The sequence below is a fragment of the Misgurnus anguillicaudatus genome, chromosome 3 (genome assembly GCF_027580225.2).
Source record: "Misgurnus anguillicaudatus chromosome 3, ASM2758022v2, whole genome shotgun sequence".
NCBI lineage: Eukaryota > Metazoa > Chordata > Actinopteri > Cypriniformes > Cobitidae > Misgurnus > Misgurnus anguillicaudatus.
The window spans coordinates 6546410-6560659 of NC_073339.2; the positions used below are offsets into that span (position 1 = coordinate 6546410).

The 14250-nt window shown below is 41.0% G+C and overlaps 1 protein-coding gene across 1 annotated transcript; it reads right to left on the minus strand.

The window, feature by feature from the left end:
- Positions 1 to 18: 18 nt before the first annotated feature.
- On the minus strand, positions 19 to 13606 carry xpo1a (exportin 1 (CRM1 homolog, yeast) a). Its single transcript, XM_055204326.2, has 24 exons — positions 13077 to 13606; positions 12467 to 12596; positions 12286 to 12387; positions 11459 to 11531; positions 10911 to 10972; positions 10547 to 10591; positions 10262 to 10443; positions 8996 to 9044; positions 8791 to 8910; positions 8250 to 8378; positions 7940 to 8098; positions 7661 to 7858; positions 5287 to 5425; positions 4846 to 5027; positions 4575 to 4731; positions 4154 to 4452; positions 3814 to 3997; positions 3625 to 3731; positions 3351 to 3545; positions 3028 to 3196; positions 2633 to 2767; positions 2377 to 2536; positions 2204 to 2300; positions 19 to 954 (listed from the first exon to the last, which is right to left on the minus strand). Exons 2-24 carry the CDS (start codon positions 12590 to 12592, stop codon positions 808 to 810), a joined length of 3216 nt encoding a protein of 1071 aa, XP_055060301.1. The 5' UTR covers positions 12593 to 12596; positions 13077 to 13606; the 3' UTR covers positions 19 to 807.
- Between the last annotated feature and the right edge of the window lie 644 nt (positions 13607 to 14250).

Genomic DNA, 14250 nt, shown 5'->3' on the forward strand with positions numbered 1-14250 from the left:
ATAATGAATGACACAAAATTAATGCAAAAAGGTTCAATTGTATATTTACAGAAATATACAGTCCTTAGAATGTGCACAATTGACAAGGTTCTTAAGTTAAATGAGTCCTATATGATTAAAAAAAACAAACAAACAAACAAACGCTTTGTAAAAATAACCAACTTTGTTTCCATAGTACTAATACACAGCTTTACAAATAGGATATGAACAGACCCTTCCATTGTTATGCAAAAAAATACTCTATATAGCATGAACTTTGCTCTTTCACAAATACTGCAACCGAAAAAAAATTACGTACTACAAATTCCCCCAGAAAGAACAGAAGAGCATTACAGCTACTCATCCGAAACCATCACATTCATTTGCTGTAGTACATACGAGCCATGCTGCCGCACAGCTCAACAAGGCCCTATCCCAGAAACGCTCTCCTCCTGTGCAGCAATGGTCTGTATTCATTGGCCTGTCTTACCGTATATTACATATTCACAAATAGATGAAAAGGTCAAGGGCATTAAAATGTTTGATTCGTCATGAGCTGTTAACAGAAAAGCAAAATACCAAACAGAAACAGAGATGAATGATTTTCAGCGAGTTGATATACAAGAGATACACCGTAACTGTTTCTTCTATATAAAACCCAAAAATGGGGAATGAATGGAACGAATGACATTGTTCTTTCACACATTGGCATTGATTTGGTCGACAAACATCCACCATTTGGATTCATCTTTTTTGTTTCCCTCATTGAACCTCTATACACACGCGCGCACACAAATTTCCTTCAAGAGCATTAAACTGTACAGGTGCTTATTCGCACATCTCCTCCGGTAGCTCGTGGGGATTGAGGATTCCAGGAACGGACATCTGGAGTTTGTGCTTCTCTTCCTGAGCCTGACGCAGAGCAGTTTCTCTTTCCTCCAAAAACAAATCTGTGGAGTCCTCGCCCGCAAATTCCTGCAATCAGACAAAATGCCAGTGAGTGATGGTAGCTTTTAGTTTTGATTCATGTACTTTCTGCAGGGTAAATTAACTACTTAGTTAAAGGTGCAGTATGTAATTTTTAGAAGGATCTCTTGACAGAAATGCAAAATAATAAAGCTATATTATCAGGGGTGTATAAAGACCTTTTTATAATGAACTGTTATGTTTTTATTACCTTAGAATGAGACATTTTTATCTACATACACAGAGGGTCCCCTTACGTGGAGGTCGCCATTTTGTGCCACCATGTTAATTTTCTACAGAAGCCCTTAACGGACAAACTTTTTTTTACTAAATTGTCTCTGTCAATTACATGTTTTCCAGTGTCGTGTACCATAGCTTCTTTATGTGTTTCAAAATGAGGGTGAGCAGTGGACTGAGCCGTTGGTTGCAATTCGCAACCTCACCACTGGATGCCACTAAAATTTACACACTGCACCTTTAACTTCAAATTCAAGGACCTTTCAAGGACTTTCCAGGTCCAATACCCTCAAATTCAAGGACTAAATGTGGGAACACATTTCAAGTGAGAGCAAGGTTACATTGTGTTACCTTTTAAGATACATTGTTAAAGTTCCCTTTCGAGGAAACTCGCGCTGCGTCACCGCGGTGACACTTTGGGGACGCCTCCAGGGGTAAGTGTGTCTGAATGTGTATATCAAAATTTAACCAATGGTGAGGCTTAACAACAAAGACAGGGTGATGTAGGAGTCAGGAAGTATATCGCTATCTGAAATATTGCCAAAGGCGGCGTTACAGGGATGCAGGAAGTATGGCAAGGGAGACGCAGCGTCTCATTCCCTTCTCAAGGAACAACAGCGTAACCAGAGATGTTTTCATGTGTCAAACACAACTATGCAAAAAAGCTTAAAAAAAGTCTAGTGTGCTTAAAAAGTCTAGAATTTTTACGATATTATCCTACACTACACAGGAATATGGATTTTTTTCAGAAAACTACTTGCATGAAATAGATTCAAGCACTTTTAATGACCTGTATCCATGTATATGTCCTTGAATTTTTCCTCCCAGATTCACAAACTTTCAAGGACCCGTGTGAACCCTGTTTCTGTCTAATCAATGTGACATTTGTAGTGCCTGCAAGTACATCTAATGATGCTTGGTCAAAGTTAGTTTCCTAAGCCCTGCTCATCTTATAAAATTATATCAGCGTACTAGTCTTTCATTACAGAAACAAGTCAAAATCTTGAGGGAAGTGTCATACCTTGATCTGCACCAGGAAGTCCCTGAGGTGCTCTTTAAACGCAGGAATGTCCTGATTCAAGCTGAAGAGACCCGTGACAAACACCTTTACCTGGGCGCTAACACACAAAAACACCAAATGTTAACATCAGTAAGAACAGCAACACATCTATGTGCTTTTCTATAAGGGCTTACTCTTGTAGATGCGGGAAGGCGGTCTTAAGCAGGTTGGCCACGAACTCCTGCACGTAGACTTGATTGTTGACGGTGGTGCTGGTGTTCAGCGCTACGCTGATTTTACCCTCCTCCACCAGGTTGAACATGTAGGCGAGGATGGATGCATGCATAGTCAAACCTGTCCATCATAAACAATTTAAATCAGCAATTATCCAGTCAATAAAATAATGAATACAGTGTGAATGTGCCACGGTCTCTTTGCATAGCAACTGACCGGCCGTGTGAGATGTATCCGTGACAACAGAGAAGATGTGCTGCAGGATGTCGCAGAAGTACGTCTGATAAAAGCTTTGGGCGGCCGTCTCTTCCTGCGCGATATTCTGCAGCATGGTGAACAGGATCTGAAGCCCTGGAGACACAAAGACAGTGAGCGTTTTAATTCATGACTTTCAAGTTTGAGTTGAAATGCAAGGACAAAAATGTTGTCTACGCAAGTATGCAAATGCAGACGCAAATATTTTCTCCTGTTACGACGTGTTGAAAATATTCACTGAATGTTGTAATGGCATTGTACTTTTTAGAACACAACAATGCATGAAATTGAGCTTGACTAGATGCATTCATGTACAAATACAATGCTTTAAACCTAACAATGTTCTCTCCGCCCACCTGTGTCGGCAACATTCCTCATGGTGTGTTTGAAGGCCCAGATGATGGAGTCCAGCACGAGTTTGAACTGTGCAGGTGGGATGGACAGGTAAGCTGGGAAACACTGAGAGGTGACGGCCTGGAGTAGGTAGAAGAAATGCGTCCTGTGCTCAGGATACTCCTCAAAGTTCTACGAGAGAGAGAGATAAGTTAAAATACTTTCTTTAAAAACTGACCACAGATCAGTCACAGTGATTCACATTGTACAACCGACACTTTCAGTTCTCTGATAACACTCTACACCATTAATATACACAGGGAGTTATATATGATAAATGTCTAACCTTGTTGATCATGTCGAGGGTGCATTCAAACACAGCATCGAAGATTTTGGGAATCTCGGCTGTTATATGACTTCCGAGCTTATTGACGATGGTTGCCATGGTGCTGAGTACCTCTGGTTCCCGTGCAGCAGGAACATTTCTTTGGTAGTCAATAAGAACTGCCTCAAGCAAAGGTGGAACAAAGTTCTCTCCGACCTGAGAACACAAAAATATTTAATATCTGGCATTTCTATTCACGGCTTGCATAACCTGATCTGGGATCAGGAGAACTAACCATTTGAGGGTCATTGGAACGGCTGACCCATCCAGAAATAAGTTTCAGAGTTTCTCTCTTCACCGTTCGCATGCTCCTGATCAGAGGCTGCTTGGTCACCATCTCACCTGCAGACAAAACGAAATTGGTTTCAACTTAACGCATTATTATGCCAGACACAAGTCAGATGTTATGTCGCGCACGTCTCACCGTTGGTCTGGACGGCAGATGATATATTCTCGCTCAGGCACTTGTACACATTCAGCATGTCCAGATAAATGCGGCCCAGCTGCAGGACAAACGGGTGGCCCACAGCCTTACACGCTCTCACGTTGGTCTTCAGGATGCTGCCCAGCTGACGCACGGTTTCGGCGTCCTTCAGGATGTCCACATTCTGACAAAAACAGCACATCAATATTATCAGCCCTATAAAAACACTAAAATTAGCCCTGTCCATGCGACCCCCACCTTGACTGATCTTGTAAGGTGTAAAAACTCACCCCTTTCTTTCTACCAAAGATAACTGAACTTCATAATGCATGATGCTTACCTTAGTGGCCTGTTGAATGATGCTGTCCCACACCTGGTTGGGAAGGAGCATGTATTTCTCTATCAGGTGCTCCTGCACGGTCTGGTCCGTCTGCGCTCCGATCATGTAGCCCACGGCCTCGTAAAACGTGTGTACCTGCTGCGGCTGCAGGTCACAGATGATGGTGTTGATGTTGTTGAGGATCTCATCGATGAAGGGCATCACCTCGCCCACCTGCACCTGCACAAAATGCCTCCTGCATTTCTGGGCGATCTTGATGAACGTGTCACACGCCATGTCCTGCACACCGTCATGGGTCTCTGAAACAGAAGACACTGCCCGATTAATACCAAATTTGGGAAAACGCTTTAAACATATACATGCACAGACATTTTGGGGTTCAGCAGCCCCAAATAAAAGCACAGATAGTGGTTTTTCTCACCATGCATGAACTCAAAGAGCTTGTTAACAACGGTCTTGAGGAACTTCCAGTGGGCCCTGAGGAATCGTGGGTACTGGCCAACAATGTACATGATGTTGGATGCGATAATGGCCTTGTTGTCTTTCCCCCTTTTTTGTTCACACAGACCCAGCAGATCCTGAAGCAGAGACAAACACCAATCAGAGAATGGGATTCACAAACATCCATACGACAAAAGACATTAAAAAATAAAGTGTATTTTGGGGAGGCTACATAAACGGTGAATAAAGACCTTAATGACTGTGACGAGGAATCTCTTCTCATCCTCCTCATGCATGGCACCACTGATGGAGCCAATGGCCCAGCACAGCATGTTCAGGTTCCTCCATGACCACTCGGTACCATTCACCTGATTATGAAGCTTCTCTGTCATTATCCTCTCTGTATCAGCATAATCCAGATGAGTCAAATAGACTGGAGAAAAAAAAAAGAGAGAAAGAACCATTAGATCTAAACATCTAGGGGCAAGGTTTAATCCTGTACTAGGCCTTAGTTAGTAGTTTTTACAAACATACTTGTGTAAACAAAACAATGGCACTTGATACATGTTAAGATATTTCAGTGCAAGATGTTTTTTTAATTAGGGCAGCTCAAACATGCATTTTAATCTAGGACTAGGATAAACCCTGTCCTGGAAACATCTAGGGTAGATGAATGTGCCTTTGGTGATTACCCAAAGTCTCCCTCATGTTCTTGTAGAGGTTGATGGAGTCTGTGTCTTTCATGAACTCTCTCACCACCTCGCCCTGGTCATTCTCCACCACTAGAACCTCCTCTGGTTTGGCCATGCGACTCACCATCAGCAGACGTACCTGAATGGGTCAAACATGCATCCAGTGTCAGAAAAATAAGCCTATGTTGAATCTGTTCCCAAAGATTTGAGACTAGGGTTGCAAAATTCTCGATCTTTCACAATTTTTTTTCATAGTTTGCCTGGTACTGCGACTTATAGTCAGGTGCGATTTATATGTCAAAATTAATTCATACTGACTAACATGAACCAAGAGGAAACATTACCGTCTACAGCCGCGAAAGGGCGCTATATGCTGCGGACACCAATTCAGCCTGTATGTTCTGTTTGCTATTGTTTACGTTAGCTGAATAACCCTTAGGGGCTGTTTACACTTGGTATTAAGATGTGTTTTCATTGATCGGATCACAAGTGGACGAGAGAGACACATTACGTTTACACCTGGTATTTAAATCCGTCTCTTTTGTCCACTTTCGACCACTTCTGTGCTGAATACTATGAGGGGGTGGTCTGTGAGACGGTGGGCGAGTCTCTCTGCTGTCATTCAAACCCGAGCGGGAGTAATTATGAGTTTATATGGACGCAAGCTAATATTATGTCGGAGTGCACTGCTTGTTTAGCAAGTAAACATGCTGCACAGTGTTTTGTACATGAGTATGTAAGAGCTTTCTTTGAATTTTCAGCGCAATTGATGAAATAGGATCGCACAACTTTCACACGCTTTCAAAACGAAACTACGGAGATCAGCCGCTTAGTTTTATCAATGAAAGGCTAAAAATAGCGCTGTTCACCGAATGTTCACGCCAGAAGTAAAAAAAGACGTAAAACTTGTGTTTAATACCTCAGATTAGATAAATGGGCGGAGAGAACGCGGTCGCGTGTGGCTGTTCGAACGCATTCAACCACATGTGCGTTCCGCAGCTCCAAAGCGATCCGATCGAAAGTGGTTTCGACCACCTCTGGATGTGGTTGAAAGTGGTCGAAAGTGGACGAGCTCAAAACGTTTTGAACACCGTTTACACCTGGCATTAATGTCGTCCACATGTGATCCGATCGACGAAAACACATGTTAATGCCAAGTGTAAACAGCCTCTTAATGTGTTACGCTAACATGTAGACACCTACTCAGCCTGTTGTTCAGTGTGCTATTGTTTAGTTGAATCACGTGCCTCTCCAGATTAAATGTGTGTTCTTGGGCTTGGATTTTGTGAAATAATTTTCTAAATAAATGTGACTTAGTCCAGGGTGACTTATACATTTTTTTTTTCTCTTCATGACGCATTTTTTTACTGAGACGCCTTATACTCCGGAGCAACTCATAGTCCGGAAAATACAGGAATTGAAGTGAATAAACTGGAAATTTGAAAAAATAAAATAGACAAAGTTGCCTATAACAGGGCAATTAAATGTAGTTCTTGCAGCATAACTTTGTTTAAAACAGCATTTAATGCAATTTCATTTAAATATCTACCTTGCACATTCCTCAGTCACATGCACACAGCTTACTAAAGGGCCATTGAGGCCACACCCCTTGCATGTACATGCATTCTTCTAGGGCTGTGACGATTAATCGTGCAAATGCACGTTTTCTCAATGAATGAATTTTAATAATTTAAGGTGAAAAGCCGCCACATCCAAAAGCCAGGGGGTTTTCTCGTGTAGAAACGCCATTTGTGTCACAGAAGAAGTAGCATTACAAATGCTATTCAAGGAAATGTCTAAATGGATATTTATATCGCTGTTCTTCAGATTGTTTCAGGTATTTCATGATAATAAAAATATTTTGAATGATTGTGTTTGAGTGTTGCTTTTTAAAATTCACATTATAAATGACTCAAAAAATTTGATTTTAGATTGATAAGGACTTCCTACTGATCACAGAGCCGTAGTACACGCACAAGCTGTGCATGAAACACAGAATCGGAGCCTTGCGATTCAGAATCGGTTTCAAGTAGGTCTTTTTTACGGGGAACGCGATGTATCGTCACAGCCCTACATTCTTTCAAAACATGCCAATTCATATTTCTAAATGATTTTTGATCAAAAAATTCCAGGCTTGATGAGTTTAAGTATTCTTTAACATTTGAATTACTTTGCATGTCTGCTTATGCCCAACAAATGATTATTTATGTTTGTATATGATATAGTTTCTATACATTTCCAAATAATTCCCATAAATTTCCAAAAATCCCCAGATTAAGTTCCCGGCAATTTTCCAGAAACCCTCCGCCCCTTAGCAAACCTATTTGAGACACCTGTCAAGTTCAACACCCCTCAGACATTCTCTGCGACTGACCTTGGAGAGCACCGGAAGGTACAGGTGTCTGCGGGGCGGCACGTCGAAGTGCTGGCTGGTGGAGAGGAGCGGCGAGGTTGACGTGGAGAAGGGGCTCTCCCTGTAGAGCTCAGCAGCCAGGTGGTTCCAATACTCCAGACAGATCTTGAAGATCTCGGTCTCTTCCACTTCTGACACCATTAACATGTAATGCAGTGCCTACACATACAGAAGTCACGTTTTCATGTGTGTGTCAACATCATCTCATTGATCTGCGATTAAGTCTATGTGTGTGTGTACCTCCATGAGGTTTTCTCTGAGGTTTAGCCTCTTCTCTATCAGTTGTCCGTGCTCTTTGAGGAAGGTGCAGAGAAACAGACTGAGGTTCTGGATGAAGTTTTGCTCATCGTCTTTCCCATTCGCATATGCCAGGCGAATATTTGTGTTGAGTGGCAGCATCTGTTGGTTACAGTTAATGCTAAATAAACAGCTTTTCGCAGGGTAATCAATCATGATTTAAATACCACACCAATGTCTTACAATCTCAATCTTGCCGTATGCCCAAGTACAAATTAGGAATGATTAAATTTTTAGATGCGAGTTTGCGTACCTGTTTGAGCTGCACCATGGTAAGGGTAAACAGGCTGACAAACTGCTCCTCATACTGACTGACGCTGACCCCCGCAATCTCCGTCAGACACTTCAGAGTCACGTTCCTGAACATCGGAACGTTCAGAAACTGAAGGAGAACGAAGACCGGCGTTAAATACATGTTACATTTCTTCTATAGACATACACATTTATTTGATTATATTTGTAGGACCATCAGCTTGGACACAAAGCTTTGAGCAAAGTGTAAATGCAAACAGCCGGCAGTCCAAATAATCTTCCTCTCTTTCTTACGCACAGGCAAGCTGAACCAATGCAAGTGCGCCTTTGTCAGAGGAGTGAAAGTTAATCTAAAGATCAATTCCTGAGTTTTGGGGTTGTTAATTGTTGGAGCACAGATCCTGAATCAATTTTGATACAGAAAGCTTTGAAAAAAGTCACTGTGCAGACCTGATGACGTTATTACTCTTAATATTTTGTTTCATATTTATACTTGATAATATAGGGACCGGACACTTCAACAGGTTTATAAGTTTTGTTACCTTGTACACTAGTGTGCTGATGAGTTTGGTCTCAAAAATGTAGCCCAGTGGAATCCAGTTTAGGAAACGAAGAAGAGTCTCCAACGTGGCGTGAACCAGAGGAGCATTCTGGGAATTCTCCTGTTGAACAGGGCATGACATTACAGGAGTTAAAAATGTACAGAGAAAGCAGATTTAAGCTGTTAAAAATATGTTTGTCACGTACCATCACAAACTGGCAGAGCTGAAATATTTGTGAAAATTCATTGCACATGCTGAAAAAGAGAGAAACAGAAAAATATTTAATACATGCAAATGAAGCATGCACATATCTCGACCTTTCACACTACCATAAACACCACACATTAGCACGCATCTGAGATGACCCAGTCACATTTGGACAAGAAAAAGACGAAGTATGGTACATTACTCGCGAGGGTCGTACATGCGCCTACCAGAGATGCATTGTATTTTGTCACAATGCGCATTTGTCTAACGTCTGCGTAGACGTACAACTCAAATAAACTTATTTTATACTTTGCTTTTGACCATGCACATACATTCGCGTAAATGAAAAAAAAAAAAAAAACTATACTCCGTGCTTACAGGGTTCCCACATCTTAGTTCATTTCAAATTCAATATTCTCTCAAATTCAAGGACTAAATGTGGGGACAAGGTTACATGTAAGAGCAAGGTTACATTGTATTACCTTTTAATATACACTGTTACAGTTCCCTTTCGAGGGAACTCGTGCTGCGTCACTGCGGTGACACTTTGGGGACGCCAGGGGTAAGTGCGTCTGAATGTGTATATCAAATTCAACCAATGTTAAGGCTTAACGACAAAGACATGCTGACGCAGGAGCCAGGAAGTATATCGCTATCTGAAATATTGCCAAAGACGGCGTTACAGGGACGCAGGAAGTATGGCAAGGAAGACGCAGCGTCTCGTTCCCTTCTCAGGGAACAACAGTCACATACGTAACCCGAGACGTTTTCACGTGTCAAACACAACTATGCAAAAAAGCATTTTGGTATGAATCAACATTCGCATAAAGACGATATAAGCATTTAAAGTGAACAGTTTAGCACGTGTGCATAAAAAGTCTAAAGTTTTTATGATATTATCCTACACTACACAGGGAATAACATTTTTTTTTCAGAAAACTTCTTGCATAAAATGGATTCAATCACTTTCAATGACCTGTATCTATGTATGCATACTTTCAAAAACTTCACAGGGCCTTGGACCCCCCCAGATTCACAAACTTTCAAAAACCCGTGGGAACCCTGGTGCTTAATACATCTTACTGCTATTAACATTCATATTATGTGTTAACACTACACCAGTGGGGGTTTTGAATGTAGGACTTGATACATTACAGATTTATTTTTACTGCATGTTGATAAATGGTTTATTGATAGGTTAGTAGGTGATCCTTTTACACAAAACAGATGTTAGTAGCAGGTGTCTGATGGCGGTGAGTAATACCTGTCCTTCAGGTGTTTGGCTTTGACCTGAGTCATCTGTCCACTGGAAAAGTCAAAGACCTCCTCGCTGAGAAGCTTCAGGATGATCATGTTGTTTTGACAGAGACTCTCACTGGTACGACTCGCACCCACAATGTCACTAATGAACGTGGGCCAGTGCTTCGGCCATTCCTGCTTCAGAATCTGCAAAGCAACACAACAAATATTTAGAAGAGAGGAATGTCAACATCTCACAATGTCACATTTACAAACACAAAATGCCCGAAGTTAATTATACGATGCCTACCTGCACCAGGATCATGTTTAGCTTTGCTATGTAAACTCCCTCCTTCTGTAAAAGTGAACAGAGGAATGAGAATGGATCCATTTTATGTTGTACAAAACACTGTCACTTGTCAACCATGTATGTGTGATTTTTAGGAAGAGAGAAAGGGTGTTAAATAAACTTGCAGCTGCAAGACACAGATAATATATACAGCAGAGGTGAGACGCTTTAGGCACCGCACGATTTAATTTTAAGAAACTTTTCAATGCATCATACATTTTTCAGGAAAGAGAAAGTGAATGAAACTTTAAAAAGATTTTCATCTAAAAGTAATTGCGATTCCAAAACCTATTAAACGTAGATGTGGCTTACGGTTTTGTCTTACCTCTACGCTGTTTGAATCAGAAGAAGTCTTAATGATAAGCCCCACAACATACTTTTTGATTCCTGTGAACAGAGAAGTTATTTGTGCACAAACAATTTAATTTTATGCATGTACAGCAATACAAGTTTCAAAATGAAGTCACAAAACATATTCCTGGATTTTAGGTCATAAAAACAGTACTGAAAGAAGTTTTCCAGACAGGGTTCAGATTAATCCAGGACTAGGCCTTAGTTATATTGGGACATTCAAGTAGTTTCTTACAAAAAACTATACTGGTGTAAACAAAACAATGGCACTGATATATGTTCAGATATGTCAGTGCAAGATGGTTTTAAACTAAGGCAGCATTTTAGTCTGGGATTAGGATAAGCCCGGTCCAGGAAACCTCCCTAAAGAGTTCTCATGTATGCATTTGAAATAATAAACACTTTAAATTAAATGTTCTTAACTCCTTGGGACACACCAAAAAATGTGGAGTACATAAAGAATGAGGACTAGTTTCATTTTTATTTCCCTTTAAATTATTCTTACACCAAAGTGTCCCTCACCTTCACATTGATTACGTGGAAGAATTTTCCAGCGTGTTTTGATCACAGTCTCCAGTATCTGAAGAGCGTAGTACTGCAATGCAAGAAGCAATTATGTTAAAATCGAACATCAGCAGAATAAATTATCCATTTGCTTAATGCAAGAGATTTTGGCCGTGTATGAAAGCTATAAAGCGCTGCCTTCAGAGGCTGCATTCCAAGACAGGAAGGCATCAAGGCACGTCCGAATTCACATTTAAGCTTAAAACAGTATGCAACATTTGCCCTTTTCAGCTGCCATAGTTGCAACACTTGCGTCATCAGATCAAGGAGTTCAACGCACCACCCTTTCGATTTAAAAATGTTGTGCAACGTTTTGTCGGGACTGAACGCAACCCTAAAGTTTTTTTAAAGGCAGCATAGATGTATCCTTTGCTGCCTTTCATGTCCCACAATGCTATGCGTGTGTATGCGTGTACAATTGGTCGTGCAACATCAAGCTGGAAAAAACAAAATGGTGGGCGAGAAACGTTCAAAAGTTTAATATTCACTTTTGAATGCATTTCTAGCCAAAAAATTGTGTTGTAGTTTTATATACATGTAATTGGTTATAGTAAAAAACTCTCTCGATGTATAATTCGAATATAATTCCGTTACGCTTCCAATGAAGCCTGTCCGAATCCCTTTTCGTGGAGATGCCTTCATGCGCAAAAGCTGCCTGCAAAGTCATCGCCTGATTGGCCAGAGCTTTCGATCCGTTTAGAAAACATATTTTCTCTCAGTGGTAGGCCTTAATGCACGTTTGCTTGGCATTATGCATTAACACACATACACCAATGTTGGCATACCTTGGTTTTCATGTTCTGGGAGAACTCCAATATGGTGTCAACTCTGGTCCAGGCATCTGGGTGATCCTTCAGGTTGGTGAGGACTTCTTGTGCCAGTCTTTGCTAAAATAAAAAGTAACTTTTTGACACACCCGTCTATAGATGTTCAGAAATGTCTCAGTGGTTGTAAACAAACGCTTACCTGAGATCCGACATCATAGTACATGGAGTTGACGACATTGTCCAGCAGGTTGATGTCTAACTTCTGACTGAAATCTAGCAGCTGTCGTGCTGTGTGATCCGCCAACATGGTCATATCTGCCGGCATAGAGCTGCAGGAAGGGGTTGAAAAGATAATGAACACACTTTTAGCAAATATCACGTCAATTATTTCAATGGCTCATAACACGTGGCTGAAACTTTCCTCCTTAAAACGCAATATTTAAGCATGAATTGATTGTGAAGGACTACCTATAACCCAACCTGGGACATTTATTACTGAAATCACTGTTAAAAGTGTCTTCAATTTATTTATTAATTCATCGTGCGTGTTTTACTACGAGTAAAGTATTGAGCATATGCGCTCACGCGTTACTGAATACATAAAATACACAAAAGACGAAAATACTTTAACGGGAGCTGCACGTGAGCCAGCAAATACAGTAACGGCGCGCAGTAAGTGACAAAACTCGTTTTCGTTTTTGCGCACCACCAGCAGCAAACTAGCACTTCATTCAACTGGCTTATCTCACTGATTAGTAGTTTATGACACAAATATCACAAGCACTCTGAATACACACCCTTCAACTTACCTGTTTAACCAATGCTCCTTACTTCGCCGAAATGAAACCAATACAAACTTGGATAAGGAGAGTCAGGCAACGGGAAAATGCGCATCAAAACAGAAATAAGCACCGAGAACAAAGTATGTTTTATCTCATTTCACGCGGCAGCAGTGTGTAAAACAAGTCAACGCGAGCATCCAGCAAGTTCACTTCAAAGGCTAACTAACGTGCTAGCACACTACTTAGCGCACACTATACAGAGCAGAACACAGAATGTATGAAACACCCTCAAATGAAGTATTTGTGTCGTTATTTTAATGATTTTCTTCAGCAATTCAATCCGAGTCCTTTTTCAGTCAGCAGCCCGTGCTGGTTCATCTATCTCGTCCACAAACTCGCTTTATCTGCTCATTCCGTGTCACAAGAGCAGCTTGAAAAAACAATCGTTAGTTTATTGGTAGTTAATCGTTTGTCTAGTACAGAAAAACGTTGTTTATAAAGCAGATATCTGCGCGAGGTCTGTGACCCAGCTCTTCTCCAGTCTTATGCATCACACGCAAGACTGGTTGAAACCGGTTCAGACTGGTGTATTCCATCTCGGTTTAGTTTTCAGGCCGTAGCGCCGCGTAAAATTCGGACTGCGAACACGCCCTCCTCCGCAGCGGATTGGCTGGTGAGGGAGCGTCTCGCGCATCTCTTGTATGCGATTGGACGGCGGCGCTGTCGGTCAGCGTTAAGTCCTCCCATAGCGTCGTTTGCCCTTGGTTTCATGTATGAGGCGGGTTTTTCATCGCAGCGTGATGTGGGTTGGACCGCGCGTGGAGTGTGGAAAATTACTGAGACTTTGCCTGCGATGTACAAACAGTAACTGACCGTGGTGTGTATTTTTAGACCGTACCTCGTGTTTAAAACGTTTTAATATGCTTGTATATATATTTTATAACTAAAAGAAACCGAAACACGATGATAAAATCGTAATAGTGAGTTAATTTATTACTTTTTTTACTAGTATTCTCTAATACATCACATTAACAATAAAATAATAACAAGAGCTAATGTAATACAGTGTAAATATAACACACGAAATTCATAACATAATCTTATAACGTCAACGTTAGTATTACAATGCAAAACCAATTGCAGATCGTTTTTGTTTCTGTTGACTTGTGAAATGTGACCTTGAAATGTTTTGACAGATTTA

Bases quoted from the DNA above. Each gene is read 5' to 3' on its own strand.
- xpo1a (XM_055204326.2), bottom strand. From the start codon at position 12,592: ATGCCGGCAGATATGACCATGTTGGCGGATCACACAGCACGACAGCTG. The intron at 3,998-4,153 runs GTAAGCATCATG...TGTTTTTGTCAG, and splicing joins TCATTCAACAGGCCACTAAG to AATGTGGACATCCTGAAGGA. The intron at 3,197-3,350 runs GTTAGACATTTA...TCTCTCTCGTAG, and splicing joins CCCTCGACATGATCAACAAG to AACTTTGAGGAGTATCCTGA.